This window comes from Arvicola amphibius, chromosome 17, assembly GCF_903992535.2.
Source record: "Arvicola amphibius chromosome 17, mArvAmp1.2, whole genome shotgun sequence".
Taxonomy (NCBI): Eukaryota; Metazoa; Chordata; class Mammalia; order Rodentia; family Cricetidae; genus Arvicola; species Arvicola amphibius.
In genome coordinates, this window is record NC_052063.2 from 31,002,991 (window position 1) to 31,017,790 (window position 14,800).

Below are 14,800 nucleotides of genomic sequence, written 5' to 3' on the forward strand. Positions count from 1 at the left end.
CCTGCCATATAATTCAGAGGAGACGTAGCCCTCATTTCTTGATGCAGAGACCGTTTAAAGGCAAAACAGTAACTGTTCACGTAGCCTGCTATTTCATTAGGAAAATGGAAACAAAATCGCTTTCCTTTCAAGAGTAACTCAAACACTGGAGATGGTCATTCAAACATCAAAACACACTTCGTTAAATGTGCTGCTGATCCGAAGTGTCACCTGAGAAAAACAATAGTGCAGCTGTTACTTAAAATCAAAAATTAGGGAGACCTTAGCTCTAATTTTCATACATCATTGAAAAATCCACCAAAGAAACATAAATAGAAAAATATAAGGGAAGAAATAGTAGTGAAATCCTTAAATGGAAACCAAAATGCTAACTGTTCCACGATGTAATTTCATGAATGGAAACCTGATAGGCAAGAACCTATGTCAAAGAAAACCACCAAAAATCTTAAAGAAAAAAAAAACAGACATGGTAGTATACAGCATTAATCCTAGAACAAGGGAGACAGAAGCAGGCAGATCTCTGTGAGTTTGAGGCCAGCCCAGCATACGTATATAGTGAGTTCCAGGCTAATCAGGCAAACATAATGAGATTGTGGGAAAAAAATGAATCTGGTAAAAATGGTATATTTTACTATGGTGATTCGAGCACTATTCTGTGACAGGGACACACTGAAGGGTCAAGAAAAAGTTACATAAAGTTTACTCAACGACAACATACTGGCACACAGAGGTTCTAAAGAAGTGAAGCTTTTGTTCATAAAGGTGACATTTCTAAGAATTAGGAAACTGTGCAAAAATGTAAATAGACTTTGCAGACATCTTAACAGTCTTAGAAAATAAAGAGATATCTGACAGCATATCAGAAGTTGTTTTTAAGGTTGGCAAACCATGTTGCTTTAAATACAAGGGAAACTTTGAAATGCTAACGGTTTATAGAACTAGAGAGAGTTAACACAAATGTAGTGCGGTGAGTTAAGTGGACGTAAGTGCATTTATGGAGATGTAAAAAATATTTGTTCTGCATCACTATGTAAATTGCATGTAAAATTATGTATTAAGGTATGTGAACTCCTTGACTTCTGATTTGAATACATTACTCACAGATGTCTCAAGAAAACTAAAAAATTGCCAGTAACAAAGTTATAATGACAGCTTACATAGGGAGGAGAGGCTACGCAGCACTTTGAACAGCATGGAAAGCAGCAATGACTTTATTCACTAGTAACTAACTCTCTTGGTACAAACGCAAAAAGAAAGTATCAAAATCAAATATAGAAAAACACAAAATATTAAAAGTGCACTCCATGACAGGGGCTGAGTTAATGGCTCTGTCAGTGAGCACCCAAGTGCAGATTCCCAGCAACTACGTAAGAAGCTGGTGCTGTGGTATGTGCCTGCAATCCTTAGGAAGACCCCTGGAGTTCACTGGCCAGCTAGCTCTGCCAAATCAGCAAGCCCCAGTTCTGTGAAAGACCTTGTCCCGGACAATAAGATGGAGAGCAATAGAGGAGGTACCTGGTGTGGACCTGTGGCCTCCAGATGCATGTGCATCCAGATAAATGCCTGAACACCTGCAAATACACACATGTGCACATACCATACACACACAAAGAAAAGTTTAAGTCAGTCACATCACAGTTTGACAATGAAGCCCAGAAAGAATATAATGATGCCCCTTTCTGTATGCAAGTCCATGGTATAGATATGTATATGCTGATAAACTATTTCTTACACCTTGATTACTATCTAGAACTGTGTTGGTTGCCATCCTGATTTAAAAATGTACAACGATCTCTGATTTCAGTATGCTTGCTTTCTCAGAGAGAGTGCAAAGTAGACACAGGAGACAAATGAGCAATGCAAAACATACAATGGACCTTTAGGCTGCTCTTAGTAAAGCAACATTCAAACTAAACGTCAAAAATAAGTAGTCATTCAGAGTCAGCACATAGAAAGCCTTGTAGTATTTTAAACTTGATTGTGAACTCGATAGTAGTGATGAGTTTTTAAAGTATTTTCCATGCTCACTACACTGAAAGCATAAAGGATGTATGTTTTTTTCTCAGCTTGGAACAAACATTTTCTATATATAGTCAATTGTGTATCCCTGTAAACAACGAGTATCAATTCCACACTAATGAAGAAATATAAAAATAATCAGAGGCATTATAGACCAATGAAGAAATTTCAACTTAAAACAGAAAACATACATCATAAATGGATGCTTAATCATCATGGCAAAATATAAAATACAAGTTACAGTTAAAGCAACACAGCCTGTTCGTGGAATCCAGATGAGTTGTACATGTTTACATTTTATCAAGGATCAAATATTCTAGGAAAGGCATGATTGCATTTGAATGTGAACCTTTCAAATGCAGAAGAAATAGCCATATGAAGACAATGCTTTCACTGAATCAGTACACATTGTGATTCAAATAGAACACCATAAGAAGATCTAGTAGTTACAGACTACAAACATGAAAATGAAGATTATTAATGTTGCAACAGTTATTTGTTTTTCTTTAAAAATGTATCACAAACTGCCAACCCAATTGACTAAAGAAATTTTTGAATAACTAAGCTCACAGGAATATTGACAGTATAGGCTAACACTTGCAGAAGAAAGTACACATGAATAAGTTTACTAGAATACTCTCTGATCACTGCTTTCTGCCTTTGCTACTTTTCAAGTGAGACGTCTCTAAATTTTTCATGAAGACCGAATAATTCAGTAGTCAGTGATGAAAAATAACACGATAACCACCTTCATTCTGTTGGGACTAACAGATGACCCTCGACTTCAGGCTCCAATTTTTGTGCTTCTATTTTTTGCCTACATGTTGAGCATAACTGGGAATCTGACAATCATATCCCTCACTATATTAGATTCCCACCTTAAAACACCCATGTACTTTTTTCTACAAAATTTCTCCATATTAGAAATTTCATTTACATCTGCCTGTATCCCTAGATATTTGTACAACATAGCAACAGGAGACAGGTCCATCACTTATAATATTTGTATCATTCAAGTGTTTTTTACTGATGTCTTTGGAGTAATTGAATTTTTTCTTCTGGCCATTATGTCCTATGATCGCTATGTGGCCATCTGCAAACCCCTGCATTATGTAACCATCATGAGCAGCAAGGTGTGTCAGAAGCTTGTTCTCTGCTGCTGGATGGCTGGCCTGCTGATCATACTCCCACCACTGACCCTGTTCCTAGATTTGAGATTCTGTGACTCAAATGTTATTGATTATTTTGTCTGTGATGCGTCTCCTATTTTGAAGATCTCATGCTCAGACACTTGGCTGCTAGAGCAGCTGGTGATTGTCTGTGCAGTGCTGACCTTCATTCTGACCTTCGTGTGTGTTGCTCTGTCCTACATACACATTATCAAGACCATTCTGAGATTCCCCTCTGCCCAGCAAAGGAAAAAGGCCTTTTCCACCTGTTCTTCTCACATGATTGTAGTTTCAATAACCTATGGAAGCTGTATTTTCATTTACATCAACCCTTCAGCAAAGGAATCTGTGGCTATCAATAAAGGTGTGGCAGTTTTAATGACATCAGTTGCTCCCATGTTGAACCCTTTCATTTATACTCTGAGAAATAAACAAGTGAGACAAGCCTTCAGTGATTCCTTCAAAAAAATTGCCATGATCCCAATGAAGAAAAAGAAAGTTCAAATATAAAAATAAAATATTAATTAAGAATAAATCGTTGAAGTCCATATATTTTGTCTCTTCTTGATTGGATCTGTATTTAATTGAACTTTCTCAAGAATTTTTGAGAAACAGCAGAACACATGTGATATAAAAATAGAGGTGATGAAGTTGGAGTGATGGCTCAGTGGTTAAGAACACTGGCTGCTCTTCCAGAGGACCTGAGTTCAATTCCCAGCAACCACATGGTGGCTCACATCCATCTGTAATGAGATCTGGCGCCCCCTTGTGGCATGCAGGCACACATGCAAACAGAATACTGTATTCATAATCTAGATAGATAGATAGATAGATAGATAGATAGATAGATAGATAGATAGATGATGATAGATAGGTAGGTAGATAGATAGATAGATAGATAGATAGATAGATAGATAGATAGATGATAGATAGATAGATAGAAGATAGATAGATAGATAGATAGATAGATGATAGATAGAAGATAGATAGATAGATAGATAGATAGATAGATAGATAGATAGATAGATAGATAGATAGATAGATAGAAGATAGATAGATAGATAGATATGATAGATAGATAGATAGATAGATAGATAGATGATAGATAGATAGATATAGATAGATAGATAGATAGATAGATAGATAGATAGATAGATAGATGATAGATAGATAGATAGATGGATATAGATGATGATAGATGATAGATATCTAGATAGAGAGAGAGATGATAGATAGATAGATAGAGATAGATAGATGATAGATAGATAGATAGATAGATAGATAGATAGATGATAGACAGACAGACAGACAGACAGATAGATAGATAGATAGATAAGATTCCTAATGAGAGTCAAAAAAAGAAAATAGAGGTGATAAGTAGTTTGATGGAGGTTTAAGTGAGAATAGGGACTGAGGCTAGGGGAGAGGAGATCATGAGAGGAAGGTTAATAAAAATGATGTGTAAAAAGCATTAAGAAAACCACTATTTAGTAAGCTAGTTAAAAAAATATTTTAAAGGAGTTTGAACACATGTAATCTAATTGTGGGGAGGGGGTTATACTGTCCCCAGAAGCTACAGGATATGAAATGAAAATTCCAGTGCCAGATATGGGGTACCTCCCTATGTCTTTTTTATTAGGAAAACCCAAAGACCTCCAAAACAGTATAGGATATTGCCCCTGCTCTTGATTGACAAACATAGCTTATAACCTTATTGAAGAAACCACATGGTTTGGTTATAAAACATAGGATAAATCAGGCTGGAACTGAGCTGGAAGCTTCCTCCCTACTGGCTAGCTTTCCTTGTACCAGAAGATGCCATGATGGCTCTAGGGGGAAAACTATCAATTTCTTAACCACTAGTGAGCCTTCCATGCTAAAATAATATTGATATCCATGCAAGATATACTGACTGGTGCAATAAAGTCATGTAGGCTCCAGGACTAACCAATTACTTTCCAGTTGAATTTGAGACCCTCCCTACTGGCAAAAATTTATACCTGGTAATGCAAATATGGTATGATTATAAAGAGATCATGGACCATAGGTGAGGAAGCTGCTCCTGTCATTTTGCCAAATAATCATGTATAATGGGCCTCTAAATATCTGTGTTTATCCCCATAAATAGTGCTATCTTCAAAACTGGTCAGAGCAACATCTCTTTGAAGGGTCAAAGACTCATAACTGGTAAAAATGTTGAGACTAAGTTGAGTGATCAACCCCAATGAAGACAGTTATCACCTTGAGGTTCAGAAAACAACAAGGAGATCATAGAGAAAAGAGCAAGGCTAGAATCCAGAAGAGAGCTGTGCAATGCAGTCTTCAGGACATGGCAGAATGGCAGCGCTCATGGACTCACACAGCTGTGATGTGCACAAAACTGAGACCATCATCAGTACTCCAGCAAGGATGTGGGAGGAGCATATGAGGAGCCACCCACCCCTGTCTATCCCCCAGCCTACCCCATCCACTCCTCTCAATGGGGTAAAGGCTCCCATGGGAAGTCAACAAAGTCTGGCATCTTAAGTTGGGGCAGAACCAAGCCCCTCCCCGATGCATTAAGGCTAAGCATGGCATCCCACCATGATGGACTCCAACAAGCTAGCTCATGCACCAGGGATAGATTCTGCTCCTACTGCCAGGTACCTCAAAGATAACCCAAGTTTCACCACTGTCTCCCACACATGGAAGGCCTAGTTTGATCTCATGAAGGCTCCACAGCTGCTGGTCTAGAGTACTGAGTTTCCAAGAGCTTGGTTCAGCTGTCTATGTAGATTTCTCCCTCACGATCTTGACCTCCCTTGCTCATATATTCCCTCCTCCCTCTCTTCAATTTGATTCCCAGTGCTTGGTTGTGGATCTCTGCATCTGGTTGAGTCAGTTGCTGAATGAAGGTTGTATGATGTCAGTTGGAGTACTCACCAATCTGATTACAGGGGAAGGCCAGTTAGGACTCCCTCTTCACTATTTCTAGGAGTCTTAGCTGGGGCTATCCTTGTGTATTCTTGGAAAATTACCTAGCACCAGGTTTCTCCTTAATCCCATAGTGACTCTATCAAGATCTCTCTTTCATTGCTCTCCCCACTTTGTCCCTCTCCCCCCTTGACCATCATGTTCCCTCAAGTTCTCATCTCCCATCCTCTCCTCTTTATTTCCTCCCTCACCCCCAATTTACCCAGAAGATCTCATTTAATTCCCCTTCCCAGGGTGATCCATGTGTCTCTCTTAGGGTTTTCCATGTTATGTAGCTTCTCTGGAACTGTGGGTTGTAGTCTGGTTATCCTTTGCTTTACATCTAATATCCACTTATAAGTAAGAACATACTGTGTCTTTCTGAGTCTGGGTTAGTTCACTTCACTCAGGATAGGAACCACCCCTTATTATTAAATAGTTCTTGACCCTTGATGGCTATTGGGGAAGAGGGATCATTTTTCCTCAAGGGCTAAGCCACTGGTAAACGGTCCATTACCCAGAAAACAATCCCACACCAGTGCACATGTAAGATGCCCTAACTAAAGTCAGTGAGTTATGAAGAATTAGAAGGAGGAGAAGGAGGAAGAAGAAAAGGGGGAAAGAAAAGAAAGGGAGAAAGACTTGAAAGAAGGAAGGGAACATGTTGGGAAGAAGAAGTGATCCATTGGAAGAGGAGGGCAAGAAGAGAACTGGAAGGTTGCTCATTGGTAAAGTCCTTGCTGTATGAGCATAAGTGTAAGAGTTTAGACCCCCAGAACCCCAGAAATGCAGGATAGGCATGGAGGCTCATTTGTAATTGCAGCTCACAAGGTGAAGACGTGGGATCCCCATGGCAAGTTGCTATGGAAACTATCATATCAGCAAGAGTCTGACTTTGACTGAGAGTCCTAGACTCAATGAATAAGTTAGAGGATCTCTCTCTCTCTCTTTCTCTCTCTCTCTCTCTCTCTCTCTCTCTCTCTCTCTCTCAAAAGAAAATAGATTTGTGGCTACGTATTGTTTAAATCTATTTTTTGTCCTGGAATATCTTGTTTTCTCCATCGATGGTGAAAGAAAGCTTGGCTGGGTATATATAGTAGTCTGGGCTTGTATCCAAGGTCTCTCAGTGTCTGTAGCACATCTATCCAAGACCTTCTGGCTTTCATGGTTTCCATTGAGAAGTCAGGTGTAATTCTGATAGGTTTCCCTTTATATGTTACTTGACCTTTTTCCTTTGCAGCTCTTAATATCTGTTCTTTATTCTGTATGTTTTGTGTTTTGATTGTTATATGGCGCGGTCATGCTTTCTTTTGATCCAGTCTATTGGTGTTCTGTATGCTTCTTGTATCTTCATAGGAATATCCTTCTTTAGGTTGGGAAAGTTTTCTTCTATAATTTTGTTGAATATATTTTCTGGGCCTTTGAACTGTAATTCTTCTCCTTCTACCACTATTATTCTTAGGTTTGGTCTATTCACTGTGTCCCAGATTTCCTGGATGTTTTGTGTTAAGAATTTGTTGGATTTGTTTTGTTCTTTAATCAGTGAGTTTATTTCCTCTATAGTATCTTCAGAGTCTGAGGTTCTTTCTTCTATCTCTTGTATTCTGTTGGTTATACTTGTCTCTGTAGTTCCTGTTTGTTTACCCAGAATTTCCATTTCCAGCCTTCCCTCAGATTGTGTTTTCTTTATTACCTCCATTTGGGTCGTCAAGTCTTGAACTGTTTTCTTTACCTGTTTGATTGCTTTTTCTTGTTTTTCTTGTTTTTCTTGGGTATCTTTGAAAGATTATTCATTTCGTCTACCTTTTTGTTTGTCATCTCCATTTTCTTTATGGCAGTTTTTCACCTCCTGTTTAAGGTCCTCAATTATTTTTCATAATGTTCCATTTAAAATTGATTTCTTCTTATTTCTTCTGGAATAGGGTATTCAATTCTTGTTGTTTCGGGATTCCTGGATTCTGGTAATGTTAAGTTGCCTTTCAGGTTGTTGGAGGAATTCTTGCATTGGCGCCTATCCATCTCTTCTTTCAAATGGAGCCAGGAGGAGTCTTGTTGTCTTGGTCCAGTCTTTGCTGTGACTAACTCTCTGGGTGAATCTCCTCAGTGCAGGAGCAGGAAACTGTTCCTGAGCCAAGGACCTTGAAGACAATGGAATAGGGTAGGCTTGGGAGAGGCAGGGTTGTGTGTAACAAAGACACCCCTGCAGTAGGAGCTGGGGGAGGGGCAGCTGTGCCTCTCTTCCTGGACAGGCTGCCCCGGGATAACACACACTCACCGGTCAGGATGGAACTCCTCAGCACTGAAACAGGGAGCTGCTGGTAGCCCAAGGACACCTTGGACAAAAAGGGCAAACTATGGGGGCAGGGCAGAGTCGAGTAGAACACAGCAGACCTGCAGCACAAGCTGAAGGTGCCTGCACTCCCTTGTAGGGACCTTTCAGGCCTGCCTGGCAGACAGACTCTCACCCCTCTGGGTGAATGGCCTTAGTGCAGGAGCAGGAAAACTGTTCCTGAGCCAAGGACCTTGCAGACACTAGGGCAGGCTTGGTGGAGGCAGGGTCGTGTGTAACAAAGACACCCCTGCAGTAGGAGCACAGGTTTTTATTTTTTACATCAAACATGGACATGAAAAGCTTGGAGTTTGCCCCAGTTGATTTTCAGTCTAATTTTGGTCTAGTATTGCCTCACTATGCTCACTTCCCCCTGTTTTGGAATGATAATGTATATACTGTGTCATTATATGTTGGAAGTATGTTACCTGATTTTGATTTTATAGGGGATTGCAGTAAAAAGATCACAAGACTCAGAAAAGGACTTTGATCTTTGGACTTTAAGACATTGTTGAGATTATGATAGACTCTGGGGACTGTCCTTAGTTCGAGTTTTTATTGCTATGAAAAGACACCATGACCACACAAACTCTTTTTTTAAATTAATTTATTTTAAAAAAAGATCTTTCTCATTTTACAAACCAATCCCAGTTTCCACTTCCTCCCCTTCTCCACCTCCCCTTCATCTTCCCTTCCCACCCCCTTCCATTCCTCAGAAAGGATAAGGCTTCACGTGGGAAGTCTGGCACATTGCTTTGAGGCAGGAACAAGGCCCTCTTTATTATAGCTAGACTGAGCAAGGTGTCTCTCCAAGAGAATGGGTTCCAAAAAGCCAGTACAAGCAATAGGTGATAAATCCTGGTGCCACTACCCATGGCCCTGTAGTCTGTCCCAGCCAGACAACTGTCACCACATTCAGAGGACATAGTTTGACCCTATGCTGGTTTCTCTATTGTCAGGTCAGAGTCAGTGAGCTCCCACTGGCTCAAGTAAGCTGTTTCAGTGGGAATTCTTTGCTCATATTCTTGCTCTTTCCTCTCTCTGTGTTAAATGTGATGTGTGTCTGCGTTGAGGGTGTGAATTTTATGTGTCTCTTTGTTTCATATATTTGTATGTCTGTGTTTTATGTGGTATGTGTATGTGTGAGGGCATGTGTTTTGTGTGTCTCTGTATGTATGTTGTATGTGGGGAGTACTTACGTGTAGGATATTTTGTTTTATGTGTCTGTGTGTGTGTGTGTTGTATGTGGTGAGCATGTATGTGTGAGGGTGAATGTTGATTGTGTCTCTGTGTGGGTGGGGGTTGCTTGAGTGTGTGTGCGTGAGCACTTGCTTTTCTGTAAGAATGTGGAGGTCAGATATTGACATCTGGTGTCTGTCCTCAAGTGCTTGCTACCTTACTATTGACACAGAATTTCTCACTGAACCTGTGGCTTACCTTTTAGATTATACATAGGGAATATCTAGAATCAGCTCGTCTTTGATCCGTCTTGTAAGTTATGTTACTGGTGCAAGTCAACATGATCAGCTAGTACATCAGTGCTGGGAATCGGAATCCAGGTCCTCATGTTTTTTAAAGCAAGCGTTTTATCTGTTGAGTCATCTCCTCAGGCAGGATGCAATCTGAAGAATTATCAGAGTAAGAAATAGAGAAATAAAATTGTTTAAAGCCCAAATAAAAGCGAACCACAAAGAAATATTCAAGTTGGGCAGTGGTGGTGCACACCTCTAATCCCAGCACTTAAGAGGCAGAGGGCAGACTGATCTCTGTGAGTTCAAGGCCAGCCTGGTGTGCAAGAGCTACTTACAGGAGACGCTTCAAGCTACACAGAGAACCCTGTCATGAAAAAGAAAAACTATTTGTATATGGTATAATAATCTCTTCTGAGAAAGAGGTAGAATTTCTGACACAGTGTATTTATGCTTTTGATAGTTATTGATCGAAGACTAAAGAAATGATAATGGAAGCTGGGCAGTGGTGGCGCACGCCTTTAATCCCAGCACTCGGGAGGCAGAGACAGGCGGATCTCTGTGAGTTCGAGGCCAGCCTGGTCTACAAGAGCTAGTTCCAGGACAGGCTCTAAAAAAGCTGCAGAGAACCCTGTCTCGAAAAACCAAAAGAAACAAAAAAAAAAAAGGAAATGATAATGGAAATAATATAGGTGCAATAATTACACTGATCCGCCCCAATTTATGACAAGCAAAAGAGTTTAACTAGCTGTATTCTGTATAAAATCTACCAATATAATTTTTCTGCCTCTTTCACCAAAGGTAGATATCAGAAAGGTCTTGAACTAATTTGAAACAGACTGCTGACACCAGCCATTACCCATCGTATCTGAGAAATCACTTCAAGAGAGAGGAGGAATATCCTGACATATCATCCAATATTTTCATTTGTTATCAGACACTAAAATGAGTGAAGATGAAGTATCTTTCTGACAGTATCACTGAAGGCTTGTTTACTTGCTTATTCCTTAGAGTGTAAAGGAATGGGTTAAGTAAAGGGGCAACTGAGTTATTGAGCACAGCCACACCCTTATTGAAGGCCACTCCTGCTATTGCTGAAGGCTTTATGTACATGAAGATGCAGCTCCCATAAGAAAGGGAGATGACAACACATGTGAGAAGAGCATGTGGAAAAGGCCTTCTTTCTCTGCTGCGCAGGAAGGGATCTTCAGAATGGTCCTGATGATGTGAGTGTAGGAGAGAATCACCAGCACCAGGGTTGACTATCAAGGTCACGACCGCTAAGACAAATTCAATGAGCTTCAGCAATCTTGTGTCTGAACAAGCTATTTCGATGAGGGGCCCATAGTCACAGTAATAATGATTGAGCACATTGGATGCACAGAAATCCAGCTGACTGGTCAAGATGATTAATAATAGATCATCAGGAAGCCACTCAGCCAAGAGCAGAGGACCAACAGGGAGCAGAACCCTGTTGCTCATGATGGTGGTTGTAGTGCAGGGGTTTGCAGATGGCCACATAGCGGTCATAGGACATGGCCGTCAGAAGGTAAAACTCAGTGGCTCCAAACAAGATAGCAAAGAAGTACTGTGTGAAGCAGCCAGCAAAGCTGATGGTCTTAATTCCCGTGGAGATGCTGAAGAGTATCCGGGGAGTAAACGTGGATGTGAACGAGATCTCCAGGAAGGAGAAGTTCCTGAGGAAGAAGTACATGGGTGTCTGGAGGTGGGAATCCCAGCAGTGTGAGGAGGATGATGGTCAGATTCCCCACAATGCTGAGGATGTACGTGAGCAGAGAAATAGGAAGACACAGACCTGAAGCTCTGGGACGTCTGTGAGTCCCAGCAAGAACGAATTCAGTTTTAAAGTCTGATTTTTCATCACCAACTTTTGTGCCTTGTGAAGCTGAAAAAGAGAGAAATGGGCGATGATGGTGAGCAGAGCTAGCGCTGCAGTCAGGAGGTCTCAGAGTTCCCCTGAAAATCTGTTTTTAGGGATCCATCTGTTCTGCATGATCCAAACGCAATGGCTGCTGCCTTCAACTTGCTCTTCACAAAATCTGTGTTAAAATTGTTCATCCTATGACTGTGCTGCAGCAGTCCCATAACCAACTGGGCTTTTCCTGGGTGCAGCTTTTTCAATTTTGATTTTTATGCTTATTCTTCCTTCAACCCTCAGAGGATGTAGCAGCCACGTGCCATCTTTCCCCAGCCTCACGGTCTCGGTGATCCACTCTATTGTTGCCTTCTCAACACATTCACCACCTGCTTTATTCTATTTTCTCCATTTGCGAACACCCAAAGTGCAGGCAGGATGGGGACTCTCTATCTCTCGTCTCTCTCCTCTCTCTATCTCTCTCTCTCTCTCTCTCTGATCTCTCTCTGTCTCTCCTCTCTCTCCCCTCTCTTCTCTCCTTCTCCACTTCTCTCTCTTCAGGTTTTGTGCCTAGGACACAGCTCAAACAAGCCTTCAAACACTGAATTCTGTATAGTAGTTATAGATATATAGATAAAGATATCTGTAAGGGATTGTTATTCCAGAATGTCAATATTTTCCAGAAGGGGTTCCGGCTCCCCCAGATTCTATTTTCAGTGTTTGCTAACTAATTCTTTTAGAGGAGACTTTGGAGAGGTTTCTTTGTTCTGCTGGGTTTCTGGAATACTTCTGCCCATTAGCATTCAGCTCCTGGAGATTTCACGCTTTGTCTTCCAAAATTTATGTTCATATCCAACACAACAAACAGCCAACATGAATCATTGTACAAATATTTTCATTTTATCATTGCAATAATAAAATATTGGAAACAATAAAATTACATGAGTATGCAAAGAAACAAAATTATAATTATTTCTATTGTGGAATAATATGGGGAATTTATGTTTATGACTTAGATAAGACTATAATATATGCTGGTGCCTGCTTCCCAACAGTTGTGATTTTATCTTGTGTGAACAGACTAGCATTTGAAGAATTGCAGTTACCCGCGGATGATTTTTCTGTGTAAAGGATGGAAGACCTTTCTTTATCCTTCATGTTTAAAATATTTAAGGCATGCCAAAGTATGGGTTTTTTAATATCAAAAGTTGCAGAAATGGTTAGTAGACAGCCCTTAGGGAGGATGGACATACTCACGTTTTGGCACAGGGAAGGAGCTGAGGGATTGCCTCTGGAACGTTAGGTGGAAAGAGTCAGATGGGAGGTTGGACAAGACTGGAAGCTGGGACATAAATGGACACTAAGACAGGTTTTAATACCAACCTGTACCCGGGTTGCTCACAAAATGCAGATTGCAGGCTTGTGGATTCTTGGTGCTGTGAGTCAGCGTGGAGATCGGTAGATATGGATGGAACCTGACACAGTGGACCATTCCTATCTGAATTCTACCACAGGCCCCCCTTTTCTCACAAAGTGCAGTGCAGGCTTCTGTGGAGGTTGTCTGAACGTTTCTAGTTCTCCTCATCCTTAACCAGTCACTTACTGCCCCTTTTCATGGGTCCACATAGACTCAACCTGTAATTCCTGAGGACGCTGCCTTACTCAAAGCAACTGGATATAGGAACAGTCAGCTGAAAGCCCTACTGCTTCTATTTGGTCTAAAGTGTGGTCTTGGTCTTTTTTCCAACTTTATATAAGATTCAGGAAAACACTCTTTTGTTTAATTGATTCATCAGAGACCGTTGGAGGATAAGTGATTGCCTTGAGACTCAGGTCCAGGAAATGTTAGTTAGTCTCTCTCAAAAAGAGTACTGGGGATTAAATTTAAGAGGTAACTATGGAAAATGCTCCAAACAGACCCTTGAGAAAGCTGCCTGCATAAAGGAGTTGGAGTAATAGCCCTTGTGGGAACTGAAGCAATAAACATGGTAGGGGAAGGGGCCTCTAAAGAGACAGAACTGATCATGGTGTGTGTGTCTGTGTAAATGATTCATATGCATACATATATACATACATAGTGGATTTAGTTATAATGCTTAAGGGCTGTGGGTTGGACTGGTCTAACAATGACTGTCTCCCAATAGAAAGGTCGAGAATCCAGTAGTTATTCAGTTCATGATGCTTAATGTCTATTGGAATCTTGAAGGTGTATGTGATTTTTATTGTGTTTGTTCTTTCATTAAACATAGATTCTTCATCATTTTACTCATACATAAAATTTTGAATACAGTTTCCCTCTCTCTACTTCTGTCTGTCCTACCTATCCCTCTCACATTGAAGTCATTCCCTTTCTATCTCTCATTAGAAAATAACAGGCTCTAGCCAGGCGGTGTGGCACACGCCTTTAATCCCAGCACTCGGGAGGCAGAGACAGGCGGATCTCTGTGAGTTCGAGGCCAGCCTGGTCTACAAGAGCTAGGTCCAGGACAGGCTCTAAAAAGCTGCGAGAGAAACCCTGTCTCGAAAAACCAAAAAAAAAGAAAAAAGAAAATAAACTAGTTAACAATATAGTAAGATGAAGTTTAGGAGGAAAAAACTTCAACAGCATCATTTGGTAAGGGCGCCTTGGAGAAAGATGGAACAATGGGGTCAGAGAGGTCACGTGCAAGCCATCTTGTCAGGAGGAAGCACAGATGGGGCGTCTTTTCACTCTTCTTACTGCTTGAGAGTTCTTCCGTGGGGTTCAAAGAAGCCTCTTAGAGATTCCCGGATCGATGCTGGACCTGTGAGAAGTCATTCAACAGCAGCCTCCACAGCTGAACGCTTCTCCTCATTTCTGGGCACTTTTCACCTGGAGGCATATGTTTTGCCATACATTTGACTCAATATTAGAGAGAAGTGAGGGCGTGAACACCCACTCTTCCGCTGTTTGCAATTGGCCCCTGCCCAATTGATTTGCTTCCTAACCTACAGCTGGGGTGGAGGA

The 14,800-nt window shown here is 40.8% G+C and overlaps 1 protein-coding gene and 1 pseudogene across 1 annotated transcript; one reads left to right on the forward strand and one right to left on the reverse strand.

Annotated features, from left to right (window-relative positions):
- The first annotated feature begins 2,744 nt into the window (after nucleotides 1–2,744).
- On the forward strand, nucleotides 2,745–3,698 carry LOC119803517 (olfactory receptor 6C2-like). Its single transcript, XM_038314885.1, has one exon. It carries the CDS (start codon nucleotides 2,745–2,747, stop codon nucleotides 3,696–3,698), a length of 954 nt encoding a protein of 317 aa, XP_038170813.1.
- A 7,173-nt stretch (nucleotides 3,699–10,871) lies between these two features.
- LOC119803636 lies at nucleotides 10,872–11,820 on the reverse strand (annotated as a pseudogene).
- Nucleotides 11,821–14,800: the final 2,980 nt, after the last annotated feature.

Coding starts and splice junctions, on each gene's coding strand:
- LOC119803517 (XM_038314885.1), top strand. CDS start 2,745: ATGAAAAATAACACGATAACCACCTTCATTCTGTTGGGACTAACAGAT.